This window comes from Procambarus clarkii, chromosome 91 (genome assembly GCF_040958095.1).
Source record: "Procambarus clarkii isolate CNS0578487 chromosome 91, FALCON_Pclarkii_2.0, whole genome shotgun sequence".
In the NCBI taxonomy this organism is placed as follows: Eukaryota; Metazoa; Arthropoda; class Malacostraca; order Decapoda; family Cambaridae; genus Procambarus; species Procambarus clarkii.
The window spans coordinates 5923449-5938448 of record NC_091240.1 but is presented as its reverse complement, the minus strand read 5'-3'; the positions used below and the strand labels follow the sequence as shown (position 1 = coordinate 5938448).

The 15000-nt window shown below is 47.8% G+C and overlaps 1 protein-coding gene across 1 annotated transcript in view; it reads right to left on the bottom strand.

Moving 5' to 3' along the window:
* LOC123749974 (uncharacterized) overlaps nucleotides 1-15000 on the bottom strand; it is a 99995-nt gene that overhangs the window by 360 nt on the left and 84635 nt on the right. The window contains exons 3-4 of the mRNA XM_069318693.1: nucleotides 9880-10045; nucleotides 1-3704 (exon numbers count right to left, since the gene is read on the bottom strand). The exon at nucleotides 1-3704 is cut by the window's left edge and continues 360 nt beyond it. Of these exons, the coding sequence (XP_069174794.1) occupies nucleotides 1103-3704; nucleotides 9880-10045 (2768 nt within the window). The 3' untranslated portion in view covers nucleotides 1-1102. The remainder of the gene's footprint in view (nucleotides 3705-9879; nucleotides 10046-15000) is intronic.

Below are 15000 nucleotides of genomic sequence, written 5' to 3'. Positions count from 1 at the left end.
GTGAATAACAGTTGGAGGAGGGGAATGGCAGGGAGGAATTGAGAGAGAGAGAGAGAGAGAGAGAGAGAGAGAGGGAGAGGGAGGAAGGGTGAAGGGTGATGAGAGGGGAAGGAGAGTAAAGGGGACGAGAAGATTGTATGTTCGTAAAGCCAGTTGTGAAGGTGGCGACGACGGCGACCCATCCTGGCGTCGGCGTCCGTGTTGACATGGTGGACCTTGGCAGTAAAGTGTGTGCGTACAGCTGCTGCCCTGTCTCCCTGCCTGCCACCATTGCTGCCTGGCTCCCTGCCACCATTGCTGCCTGGCTCCCTGCCACCATTGCTGCCTGGCTCCCTGCCACCATTGCTGCCTGTCTGCTCCTGTCCCCCACCTACCTCTATTCCTACCTGTTCCTATCCCTCTCTTCCACCAATCCCTACCGTCCATTATGCTTGCACGTTCCTGCTCCTCCCTCCTTCGACGAATTCCTAGCAAACTTCTCACCCCACTACATTCCCCGCCCTCAGTCGCTACCATGCTTGCTATCTGGGCCTCAGGAGTCGAACCCTAGACCACAAGTTCAATTTGTGTTGCTCCCTCTGGAGATCCCAACGTTTCAGTCACTTGTCGTACAGATCTACACGCTTGATGATTTCTGAAGCATTCGACTGCGTTTGCTGGCTTCGCCGTCATAAGTATGCCTTTCTATATCGAAAATTTGCCTAAACCTCTCCATGGCACAATTTGCCTAATGTTACCTATAAATATATTGTTCTGACTTCTTAATTACATCTAACTTGCCATTTATTGCCACAGCTGCCTTGGTAGCTGATATTAGTCTGCCTAAATCTGATCAACTTGGATTACAAGTTCCCACTATTATGCCATGGCGCACACACACGTGGGACTGTCTTCCTCTGGCCTATTATGTCACACGCGTCTAACAGGTGAGGTGGGACAGGTGCACGAAGCACCTGTGAATCTACTGTAAGCACCTGTCTGTGGGGTGGTGGACTGGCGAAGGCTGCTGCAGGTGGATGGCAGGAGGGACCTAGGGAATCACAGAGTCTCACACGGTGGTCTCGTAGTCAATACAGACGACGTCGTCAGAATGGGCTCGTTGTCACCAGGTGTCGTTGTTCTCGGGCGGGAGGAGCAGGTCTTGCGTAGTACTTTTGAGTCCAGTCCCGTTGTTGACGGCAGACCTCGCCGCCTCCACCACCACCTTCTGGGTGCGATCCTGCCGCCAGTGCACTACCACAGCGATGAACAGCGACACTAACGACAGAAGTAGGACACCAGCTGCTACTAGATACACCCAGGGCAACGTGGCCAGCAGACCACATGCGGCTGCTCCCTCGTCTGAGCCAGAGGGACAGTGGGCAACACCATCACACCAGAGCTCCTTGGGCAAACACGCCGCAATATCCGGGCACCGGTGGGGGCAGGGGTCGATGGCGGCAGCCACCAGTGAGGGCATTTTTAATGGCCGCCAAATTCCGATCCACGTCACTAAAAAGCGACCAGAGTAATTGCCGACATATTCCACAAAGAGGTCACGTGATTCCAGGCGCTTAGGCTCTGGCTGGTCGTGGTCCTCGACGTAGGTGGCGACGGTGGCGTTGAACGTGCTGGCGTTCTGGAACAAAAAAGGGTCCTCGTCGTATTGAAACTGGAACTCATAGTCCTCCCAACCGCTACTAAAGACATGCGTGTACACGTCCCGCCGCTCGGGGCAGATGGAAGCCAGAGGCGTGGCTCCGCCGGCGGCGTACACGTTGATCCGGGAGGCGACTTTGCAGTTATCCTCCGTGGCAGCGAAGCCTCGGACACGTAGGAATATGAAAGAGGCGTCGGTTGCAGTGATGAAGCGAGGCAGGGAGGCACACAGCTCCCCTCGGCCCGCCCCCACTGTAAAGTTGCCATACCTGCCGCCCAGGTGGCGCGTCGTTTCGTTGCAACCCTCGGTCACCTCCGGTGGCGCCTCCGTCACGGCATATTCTCCCTCGAAGTAAAAATCATTGTAGTCGTTTGTTGGAGACATGTATGGCACGCTGAAAGTGAGCTGTATCGTGTTCGTGTAAGACACCAGGTTGAAGGCCCGTCCATTGGAGACGTTGCAGAGGCAGGCACGTTCAACCTGCACATTGGGCCAAGGTTCCTCACTGAGCTTGATGGCTGGGTATCCTACCTCTCCTCCATGTGAGCACTCGTGGCGCCGTGACGAGTTACGATACACTGTGGTGCACTCGGGCCCCATCTTGGCGCGCAGGATCCTCACTGACACCCGCTGATATGGCGCCACCTGGAAAACGTAGACGCAGCGCAGCCTCTTGGCGCCACCTCGACCGAACATGAACACGTCCCTGGGAGATGCGAACAGGCGATCTGGCCGCATGCTGAAGGTGCGGTCACAGGGACCTCCATCGAGGGTCGGAATACCCCACTGTCGGGTGTCGACGAACTCATACCGAGCAAGGAACTCTACGTGCGAGGGAGCTGTACCAGCAGCATAACGTAGTGACAAGGTCATGGCAGGTAACGTGGACACGTAGCTCTCCTGAGGGGAGCAGGGTGCAGAGAAGGGCCCCGGGGCGTGCACACCACTGCACACCCGGGGCAGTTTGTCCGGCTTGCAGAACCTCCCGAGCAGCAGAGTGCTGCTGTTGGTGTCGAGACTGGGGACCGCGTCCCCGTTGAAGATACTGAGGGTGTTGGGGCACTGAGCAGGTTTGGGCATCTCTGGGTGGGTCACGTGACGATAGTGAAGGAAGTAGAGCCAGACGATCTCTGTGGTGCTGGCCAGCAGTCTCCAGCTGCAGGTGGTGTTGGGCAGCAGGGAGTGGGCAGATGCCTGCACATACCCACTACGCTGCCCCTGACTGCTCGACTCGTACTCGCACTCTGACCCTCTGCGGACATAAGCTGTCGACTCACGGTCCACAAACTCCACCGCGACGTCTAGTTCGAAGCCGAAAGTTCGACGTCGAGGAGAGTCCTGGAAAGGAAAGTCGAAGGGTGAGACATGGAAGAGGAGCAGCATGTCAGGCCCGCTGGCGATGAGCCTTGAGAGTGGCGCTCCTCCCTTACACAGCTTGGCCAGGACTGGCGCGCGGGTCGTGTTGCCGTCGAAGGCCACCAGGTAGTCGTGGAGGATGTGGCAGGAGGCGCCTACCTCCAGGCGCCGCTCCCGGGACAAATGTGGCGCATTGCGGTCCTTGATGTATATAAGGTGAGGGTTGCGCTGGTACACGGACACCAGCGCCACCTTGCCGTCGGGGACGCGTGTTTGGTGAATGTGGTAGTAACAAGTGAGGTTGCGCGGATACATCCCGGGGAAGTTGGGCGACTGTATCTTGCAGTTCAACTTGTCACAGTTCTCGAAGGACTTGTCGCAGAAGGAGTTCGGGAGATCTTCCCCCCTGTAGCTGGGACTATAGGGCGCCCCGTAGCGCAAGATGGCTCTCTCTTTGCGCAGGAATCTGTAAGAGAGACGCAGCATAACGGTGTCCTGCTGCGGGAGGAAAGAGCCAGGGTTGGTCACGCCCTGGTTGGTGTTGCTGATGTTGAAGACCCTGAGCATGAGGTTGATGGCGGTGGTCTCCGAGTAGTAAACATTGTGGCCCCACGAGGTCCCGCACCAGTACCCGGCGTTCAGAGGACGACTCAGCTCCTCGATCTGCATGTGACCATCCGGGCACCCAGCAGCCGTGTGCGACAGAAACCTGCAACACAAACATGGATTAGAGGTTACTAGCAACAACCTGGATTAGTGGCTGCTAGCAGTGTTTGGGGCATCGGCTGCTTAGTTCATCATTTTCTACCGTTTCACTTATGATTCATATTATAGGTGCTCTTATTATCATAATAATTAGGTGGAGTCGTGGATTATAAGCCTCACTGTTGTGTATGTTTATTTATATCTTCCTGCTAGAAGGCCTGTGGAAATATTTCGTTGCAGCTAATATTGAAAAATGACAATGAACTCAGAGTTTTTTATTCTTTATATGATAACTTGTTAAGAAAATATAATTTAACATACACCAAGGCATTTACTAGTCAGTATCAGAGCAGCTTGGGCACACACACACACACACAGTCACACACACACACACACACATACACACACGGACACAGTCACACACACACACACACACAGTCACACACACACAGTCACACACACACACACACAGTCACACACACACACAGTCACACACACACACACAGTCACACACACACACACACGATCTGTACACCTGTTGATTGACGGTTGAGAGGCGGGACCAAAGAGCCAGAGCTCAACCCCCGCAAACACAACTAGGTGAGTACACGCACACACACACACACACACACACACACACACAGTCACACACACACAATAAAGAAACTGGAGAAGGTTCAGAGGTTTGCGACGAGGCTTGTCCCAGAGTTACGAGGGATGGGATATGAAGAGCGGCTGAAGGAACTGAACCTTACGACACTAGAGAAAAGAAGGGAGAGAGGAGATATGATAGGGACATATAAAATACTCAGGGGAATTGACAAAGTGGAAATAGATGAAATGTTCACACGTAATAATAACAGAACGAGGGGACATGGGTGGAAACTGGAAACTCAGATGAGTCACAGAGATGTTAGGAAGTTTTCTTTTAGCGTGAGAGTAGTGGGAAAATGGAATGCACTTGGGGAACAGGTTGTGGAAGCAAATACTATTCATACTTTTAAAACTAGGTATGATAGGGAAATGGGACAAGAGTCATTGCTGTAAACAACCGATAGCTGGAAAGGCGGGATCCAAGAGTCAATGCTCGATCCTGCAAGCACAAATAGGTGAATAGGTGAGTACACGCACACACACACACAGTCACACACACACGCTACAAAAATAAAAGGACGTATTCTTGAACGTAAGCTGGTGATTGATAAAGATTAAGCCACCCAAGAGGTGGCACGGGCATGAATAGCCCGTAAGCTGGATAGCTGTTGTTATATATGAGTGGTGCTAGAGCAGCCTCTGACTTGTCTAACTTCAGCCGGTATGGCTGGGTGATGAATGGCCAGCCTGTGCAGGCGCCGAGAGGTGAGCTTCGACACAATAATATTCTATATATATATATATATATATATATATATATATATATATATATATATATATATATATATATATATATATATATATTAGTATATTTTGGTAGCAGTCTTTCCTGTAGACATATATTATTAAATATGACCGAAAAAGTAAGATTAATAATTCTAACACGAATTTTCTCAATCTTTCGTACATTACGCTTCACTGTTGGAGGTAAATCAAAAATCACTTCTCCAAAATTCATTTTTATTTCTAGTCTGACGCGACACGGGCGCGTTTCGTAAAACTTATTACATTTTCAAAGACTTCACAAATACACAACTGATTAGAACTTGCGTTTCTCTGATTTTATATCTACATTTGAGTGAGGTGGGAAGGGTGATGTGGCATTAACACAAGACAGAACAATAGGGGATATTAATAGGGTATTAAAAGTATCAACACAAGACAGAACAGAAACAATGGGTATTGAATAGAAGTGTTTGTAGAAAGCCTATTGGTCCATATTTCTTGATGCTTCTATATTGGAGCGGAGTCTTGAGGTGGGTAGAATATAGTTGTGCAATAATTGGCTGTTGATTGCTGGTGTTGACTTCTTGATGTGTAGTGCCTCGCAAACGTCAAGCCGCCTGCTATCGCTGTATCTATCGATGATTTCTGTGTTGTTTACTAGGATTTCTCTGGCGATGGTTTGGTTATGGGAAGAGATTATATGTTCCTTAATGGAGCCCTGTTGCTTATGCATCGTTAAACGCCTAGAAAGAGATGTTGTTGTCTTGCCTATATACTGGTTTTTTTGGAGCTTACAGTCCCCAAGTGGGCATTTGAAGGCATAGACGACGTTAGTCTCTTTTAAAGCGTTCTGTTTTGTGTCTGGAGAGTTTCTCATGAGTAGGCTGGCCGTTTTTCTGGTTTTATAGTAAATCGTCAGTTGTATCCTCTGATTTTTGTCTGTAGGGATAACGTTTCTATTAACAATATCTTTCAGGACCCTTTCCTCCGTTTTATGAGCTGTGGAAAAGAAGTTCCTGTAAAATAGTCTAATAGGGGGTATAGGTGTTGTGTTAGTTGTCTCTTCGGAGGTTGCATGGCTTTTCACTTTCCTTCTTATGATGTCTTCGATGAAACCATTGGAGAAGCCGTTATTGACTAGGACCTGCCTTACCCTACAGAGTTCTTCGTCGACTTGCTTCCATTCTGAGCTGTGGCTGAGAGCACGGTCGACGTATGCGTTAACAACACTCCTCTTGTACCTGTCAGGGCAGTCGCTGTTGGCATTTAGGCACATTCCTATGTTTGTTTCCTTAGTGTAGACTGCAGTGTGGAAACCTCCGCCCTTTTCCATGACTGTTACATCTAGAAAAGGCAGCTTCCCATCCTTTTCCGTCTCGTAAGTGAAACGCAGCACGGAACTCTGCTCAAATGCCTCCTTCAGCTCCTGCAGATGTCTGACATCAGGTACCTGTGTAAAAATGTCGTCAACATACCTGCAGTATATGGCCGGTTTCAAGTTCATGTCGACTAAGACTTTTTGCTCGATGGTACCCATGTAGAAGTTTGCAAACAGGACACCTAGGGGAGAACCCATGGCGACCCCATCTACTTGCTTATACATGTGCCCATCCGGGCTCAAGAAGGGTGCCTCTTTAGTACAAGCTTGGAGTAGTTTCCTCAGAATACTTTCTGGCATGTCAAGAGGAGTACAGGCTGGATCACGATACACTCTGTCGGCTATCATTCCGATTGTCTCGTCCACAGGTACGTTGGTAAACAGCGATTCTACGTCCAACGAGGCTCTTATCCCTGTGGCCCGTGCGCCCCGCAGTAAGTCCACAAATTCCTTTGGAGACTTCAGGCTGAAGGCGCAAGGAACATAAGGAGTCAGCAGGCCGTTGAGTCGCTTCGCCAGTCTGTACGTGGGTGTGGGTATCTGGCTAATGATTGGCCGAAGTGGGTTTCCAGGCTTGTGCGTCTTGACATTTCCATACGCATATCCAGGTTTATATTCCCCAATGATCTTTGGCAGGTGGAGTCCGGATTTCTTGGCGTTCACAGTTTCGATCAGTTTGTTGACCTTTGCTTTTAATTCGGCTGTAGTGTCCTTCGTTACCCTTTGGAACTTAGTTTGGTCAGAGAGTATGATGTTCATTTTCGCCAGATATTCGTCTTTTTTAAGAATGACATATATTGGCGACTTGTCACCTCTCCTGACAACTATCTCCTTGTTCTCACGAAGGCTTTTAGCTGCCGCTTTAAGCTCGGGGGACAGTATGGTGCTTCTGTAGTTGCCTCGATTCTTTCCTCCTTCTGCAATAAGTTCTGCTTGTAAGGTATCTTTGGTAGTGACCTTCTTTTGTGTCTCGAGGTCGAATATGTCGTCCAACAGAATTTCCAACTCTACTTTCCGGGCCATTTCACTCGGTCTGGACATAACATGACAGTTTATGCCCAGATTTAGGAGAGTGACTTGGTCCTCAGTGAGGTTAATTCCTGCAAGGTTCATGGTTCTTGGTCGTGGAATTGCCATAGGTCCTCCATATAATGTTGTTAGTTTCTTGATAATCCTTGTTTCAGTGCTGAGGTGATGTTGGTTTGTGAGGATGTCGAGGTGTTGTTCAATGCGGGTACGGATACTATGGTCGATGTTGCTATTTCTCCACTCGTTTGTAGCATGAAGTAGTTGCGTTTTGTTGTCTTTGATTTCATTCTCTGCCTTGTATATCTGATCACCTGACAGGTACAAGAGGAGTGTTGTTAACGCATACGTCGACCGTGCTCTCAGCCACAGCTCAGAATGGAAGCAAGTCGACGAAGAACTCTGTAGGGTAAGGCAGGTCCTAGTCAATAACGGCTTCTCCAATGGTTTCATCGAAGACATCATAAGAAGGAAAGTGAAAAGCCATGCAACCTCCGAAGAGACAACTAACACAACACCTATACCCCCTATTAGACTATTTTACAGGAACTTCTTTTCCACAGCTCATAAAACGGAGGAAAGGGTCCTGAAAGATATTGTTAATAGAAACGTTATCCCTACAGACAAAAATCAGAGGATACAACTGACGATTTACTATAAAACCAGAAAAACGGCCAGCCTACTAAAGAGAAACTCTCCAGACACAAAACAGAACGCTTTAAAAGAGACTAACGTCGTCTATGCCTTCAAATGCCCACTTGGGGACTGTAAGCTCCAAAAAAACCAGTATATAGGCAAGACAACAACATCTCTTTCTAGGCGTTTAACGATGCATAAGCAGCAGGGCTCCATTAAGGAACATATAATCTCTTCCCATAACCAAACCATCGCCAGAGAAATCCTAGTAAACAACACAGAAATCATCGATAGATACAGCGATAGCAGGCGGCTTGACGTTTGCGAGGCACTACACATCAAGAAGTCAACACCAGCAATCAACAGCCAATTATTGCACAACTATATTCTACCCACCTCAAGACTCCGCTCCAATATAGAAGCATCAAGAAATATGGACCAATAGGCTTTCTACAAACACTTCTATTCAATACCCATTGTTTCTGTTCTGTCTTGTGTTGATACTTTTAATACCCTATTAATATCCCCTATTGTTCTGTCTTGTGTTAATGCCACATCACCCTTCCCACCTCACTCAAATGTAGATATAAAATCAGAGAAACGCAAGTTCTAATCAGTTGTGTATTTGTGAAGTCTTTGAAAATGTAATAAGTTTTACGAAACGCGCCCGTGTCGCGTCAGACTAGAAATAAAAATGAATTTTGGAGAAGTGATTTTTGATTTACCTCCAACAGTGAAGCGTAATGTACGAAAGATTGAGAAAATTCGTGTTAGAATTATTAATCTTACTTTTTCGGTCATATTTAATAATATATATATATATATATATATATATATATATATATATATATATATATCGACACTATATACACCACATTTGAGCGTGTATGTGGACGTCTGTGAGTGAGAATGTTGCTTATTGGGGAAGCCAGGAGATTAAGGCAGTGTCTGGGATGCTCCCGGACGCAGGTTCGAATCCTCGTCACGGCCCTTGTGGATTTGTTCAGGAGATTCCTGTTTCTACACGTATAAGGGACAACGATGCTACACCACACATGTTGAGGACTCCAATATCTGTCTCCTATGAAACTACTTACCTACCTACTCCTAACCCCAACACCTGCCTCTCCACAGCTACCCCACCCAACACCTGCCTCTCCACAGATATCACCCCAAACACCTGCCTTTCCACAGCTACCCCCAAACACCTGCCTTTCCACAGCTACCCCCAAACACCTGCCTTTCCACAGCTACCCCATCCAACACCTGCCTCTCGACAGCTACCCCATCCAACATCTGCCTCTCCACAGCTACCCCATCCAACACCTGCCTCTCCACAGCTACCCCATCCAACACCTGCCTCTCCATAGCTACCCCATCCAACACCTATCTCTCCACAGCTACCCCATCCAACACCTGCCTCTCCACAGCTACCCCATCCAACACCTGCCTCTCCACAGGTATCACCTCAAACATCTTTCTCTACACAGGTACCACACCAAACATCTGCCTCTGCATAGGTATCACCCAAACACCTGTCTCTCCACAGACACCACACCAAACATCTGCCTCTACACAGGTACCCCCTAACACCTGCCTTTCCACAGCTACCCCTAAACACCTGCCTCTCCACAGCTACCCCCTCAAACACCTGCCTGTCCACAGCTACCCCCCCAAACATCTGCCTCTCCACAGCTACCCCCCAAACACCTGCCTCCCCACATCTACCCCCCCCCCCCCGACAAACACATGCCCTTACCTTCCCAGGCTGAACTTCTCGATGCTAAGCTGGACAAGGTCACCGTAGAGGTCACCCGAGGCGATGAAGGTCAACTGGCAGAAGTGAGGCAGTGCTCCTTGATGTGGCCTGGGCACCTGCAGGGTGTAGGTCGACCCCATCCTGCCGTAATAGGTCCTGTTGCAGGCTGTGGGTGTGGCCAGGGGATGGAAGGGTGATGGGGGGAGAGAGAGAGGCTGGAATGAGAAGATGATCTAAAGCTTATTTGATCATTTCATTAATTAATTTTGTGTTACAAACATAAACCCCAATTCAGGTCATTAGTAAGATCAACCCCCCCCCCCCCCCATAAAAGCTAAAAAAACACTTATTACCTCCCAAATATGTAAACTTGAAGGTATACATGTATGTATATGTATACCTTCAAGTAATTACACTAAAGAAATGTTATTTGTCCTCTTAAATGCCTTTCCAAATACAACTAGGATATATCTACCCCAAAAAATAGTCAACTTGTGGAAACAAAGAATCATTGTATTCCAGGGATTCTTTGTGTAGATATTTAATTGTTACAAGCACAAAGAACATTTTTGTTTCTTATGTTGAAGGTTGATCTTCATGGTCCGTCAGATGGTCGGGAGCCAGCTGGGTGTACACACTGTTCCGCTTCGTGTCACAGCTGTTTCTAAAAAGAGATCTTTTAGATCTCATTTTAGAAGATCTAAATCTTCTGGACGGTGTAGGGTAGAGGCTTGAGGGTGATCCTGTGTGTGTACTCACCTAGTTGTACTCACCTAGTTGTGTTTGCGGGGGTTGAGCTCTGGCTCTTTGGTCCCGCCTCTCAACCGTCAATCAACAGGTGTACAGATTCCTGAGCCTATCGGGCTCTGTCATATCTACACTTGAAACTGTGTATGGAGTGAGCCTCCACCACATCACCCCCTAATGCATTCCATTTGTCAACCACTCTGACACTAAAAAAGTTCTTTCTAATATCTCTGTGGCTCATTTGGGCACTCAGTTTCCACCTGTGTCCCCTTGTGCGTGTTCCCCTTGTGTTAAATAGACTGTCTTTATCTACCCTATCAATCCCCTTCAGAATCTTGAATGTGGTGATCATGTCCCCCCTAACTCTTCTGTCTTCCAGCGAAGTGAGGTTTAATTCCCGTAGTCTCTCCTCGTAGCTCATACCTCTCAGCTCGGGTACTAGTCTGGTGGCAAACCTTTGAACCTTTTCCAGTTTAGTCTTATCCTTGACTAGATATGGACTCCATGCTGGGGCTGCATACTCCAGGATTGGCCTGACATATGTGGTATACAAAGTTCTGAATGATTCTTTACACAAGTTTCTGAATGCCGTTCGTATGTTGGCCAGCCTGGCATATGCCGCTGATGTTATCCGCTTGATATGTGCTGCAGGAGACAGGTCTGGCGTGATATCAACCCCCAAGTCTTTTTCCTTCTCTGACTCCTGAAGAATTTCCTCTCCCAGATGATACCTTGTATCTGGCCTCCTGCTCCCTACACCTATCTTCATTACATTACATTTGGTTGGGTTAAACTCTAACAACCATTTGTTCGACCATTCCTTCAGCTTGTCTAGGTCTTCTTGAAGCCTCAAACAGTCCTCTTCTGTTTTAACCCTTCTTATAATTTTAGCATCGTCCGCAAACATTGAGAGAAATGAATCGATACCCTCCGGGAGATCATTTACATATATCAGAAACAAGATAGGACCGAGTACAGAGCCCTGTGGGACTCCACTGGTGACTTCACGCCAATCGGAGGTCTCACCCCTCACCGTAACTCTCTGCTTCCTATTGCTTAGATACTCCCTTATCCACTGGAGCACCTTACCAGCTACACCTGCCTGTCTCTCCAGCTTATGTACCAGCCTCTTATGCGGTACTGTGTCAAAGGCTTTCCGACAATCCAAGAAAATGCAGTCCGCCCAGCCCTCTCTTTCTTGCTTAATCTGTGTCACCTGATCGTAGAATTCTATCAAGCCTGTAAGGCAAGATTTACCCTCCCTGAATCCATGTTGGCGATTTGTCACGAAGTCCCTTCTCTCCAGATGTGTTACCAGGTTTTTTCTCACGATCTTCTCCATCACCTTGCATGGTATACAAGTCAAGGACACTGGCCTGTAGTTCAGTGCCTCTTGTCTGTCGCCCTTTTTGTATATTGGGACCACATTCGCCGTCTTCCATATTTCTGGTAGGTCTCCCGTCTCTAGTGATTTACTATACACTATGGAGAGTGGCAAGCAAAGTGCCTCTGCACACTCTTTCAGTACCCATGGTGAGATCCCATCTGGACCAACCGCCTTTCTAACATCCAGATCCAGCAGGTGTCTCTTGACCTCCTCTCTCGTAATTTCGAACTCCTCCAAGGCCGCCTGGTTTACCTCCATTTCTCCTAGCACAGTGACCTCACCCTGTTCTATTGTGAAGACCTCCTGGAACCTCTTGTTGAGTTCCTCACACACCTCTCTGTCATTCTCTGTATACCTGTTCTCGCCTGTTCTAAGTTTCAATACCTGTTCTTTCACTGTTGTTTTCCTTCTGATGTGACTGTGGAGTAGCTTTGGTTCGGTCTTGGCTTTGTTTGCTATATCATTTTCAAAAATTTTCTCTGCTTCTCTTCTCACCCTGACGTACTCATTCCTGGTTCTCTGGTATCTCTCCCTGCTTTCTGGTGTTCTGTTATTCCGGAAGTTCCTCCACGCCTTCTTGTTCAGTTTCTTCGCTTCCATACATGCCCTATTATACCATGGATTCTTTTGTTGCTTCTCGGATTTTTCCCTTTGGGCCGGGATGAACCTGTTTACTGCCTCCTGACACTTTTGGGTAACATAGTCCATCATACCCTGTACAGACTTGTCTCTGAGGTCTGTGTCCCAAGGTATTTCACTTAGGAAACTTCTCATCTGTTCATAATTCCCCTTTCGGTATGCCAGCCTTTTGTTTCCTAGTTCCTTTTGGGGGGAGATAAGTCCTAGCTCTACCAGGTACTCAAAGTTCAATACACTGTGGTCACTCATTCCCAAGGGCGCTTCCATCTTAACTTCCCTTATATCCCATTCATTTAGGGTAAATATCAAATCAAGCATTGCTGGTTCATCTTCTCCTCTCATTCTTGTTGGCTCTTTGGTATGCTGGCTTAGAAAGTTTCTTGTTGCCACGTCCAGCAGCTTAGCTCTCCATGTTTCTGGTCCTCCATGCGGGTCTCTGTTCTTCCAATCTATCTTCCCATGGTTGAAGTCTCCCATAATTAGTAGTCCAGATCCATTCCTGCTAGCAACAGAAGCTGCTCTTTCTATTATGTTAATGGTGGCCATGTTGTTTCTATCATATTCCTGTGTGTGTGTGTGTGTGTGTGTGTGTGTGTGTGTGTGTGTGTGTGTGTGTGTGTGTGTGTGTGTGTGTGTGTGTGTGTGTGTACTCACCTATTTGTGCTTGCGGGGGTTGAGCTTTGGCTCTTTGGTCCCGCCTCTCACCTGTCAATCAATTGGTGTACAGATTCCTGAGCCTACTGGGCTCTATCATATCTACATTTGAAACTGTGTATGGAGTCAGCCTCCACCACATCACTGCCTAATGCATTTCACCTGTTAACTACTCTGACACTGAAAAAGTTCTTCCTAACGTCTCTGTGGCTCAATTGGGTACTCAGTTTCCACCTGTGTCCCCTTGATCGCGTCCCACCAGTGTTGAATAGTTTATCCTTGTTTACCCGGTCGATTCCCCTCAGGATTTTGTAGGTTGTGATCATGTCTCCCCTTACTCTTCTGTCTTCCAGTGTCGTAAGGTGCATTTCCCGCAGCCTTTCCTCGTGACTCATGCCTCTTAGTTCTGGGACTAGTCTAGTGACATACCTTTGGACTTTTTCCAGCTTCGTCTTGTGCTTGACAAGGTACGGGCTCCATGCTGGGGCCGCATACTCCAGGATTGGTCTTACATATGTGGTGTACAAGATTCTGAATGATTCCTTACACAGGTTCCTGAACGCCGTTCTGATGTTAGCCAGCCTCGCATATGCCGTAGACGTTATTCTTTTTATGTGGGCTTCAGGAGACAGGTTTGGTGTGGTATCAACTCCTAGATCTTTCTCTCTGTCTGTTTCATTAAGTACTTCATCTCCTATTCTGTATCCTGTGTCTGGCATCCTGTTTCCACTGCCTAGTTTCATTACTTTGCATTTACTCGGGTTGAACTTCAACAGCCATTTGTTGGACCATTCACTCAGTCTGTCTAGGTCATCTTGTAGCCTCCTACTATCATCCTCTGTTTCAATCGTCCTCATAATTTTTGCATCATCGGCAAACATTGAGAGAAACGATTCTATACCTTCTGGGAGATCATTTACATATATCAGAAACAGTATAGGTCCAAGGACTGACCCCTGCGGGACTCCACTCGTAACGTCTCGCCAATCTGAGACCTCACCCCTCACACTGACTCGTTGTCTCCTGTTGCTTAGGTACTCCTCTATCCACCGGAGTACCTTCCCTTTCACTCCAGCCTGCATCTCCAGCTTTTTCACTAGCCTCTTGTGTGGCACTGTGTCAAAGGCTTTCTGACAATCCAAAAATATGCAGTCTGCCCACCCTTCTCTTTCTTGCCTTATTTTTGTTGCCTGGTCGTAGAATTCAAGTAACCCTGTGAGGCAGGACCTGCCATCCCTGAACCCATGTTGATACTGTGTTACAAAGTTCCTTCGCTCCAGATGCTCCACTAGTTTTTTTCGCACAATCTTCTCCATCAGCTTGCATGGTATGCGTGTGTGTGTGTGTGTGTGTGTGTGTTTGTCTCAAAAACAAGAGTAACGAGATAGACAGAAGAAGAAAGAGTGGGAGGGGAGAAGAGAGAGTGAGAGAGATAGAGATAGAGAGAGAGAGAGAGAGAGAGAGAGAGAGAGAGAGAGAGAGAGAGAGAGAGAGAGAGAGAGAGAGAGAGAGACAGGTAAAAGAAATAGGTAGAAGAGATAGAGAAGGAGGGAGAAGAGAGAGAGGCAGGGAAGGAGGGAGAAAAAAGAGAGGGAGAGAAGGAGGGAGAAGAGAGAGAGGGAGAGAAGGAGGGAGAAGAGAGAGAGGGAGAGAAGGAGGGAGAAGAGAGAGCCACAGTGGCCAGCCACTATTAC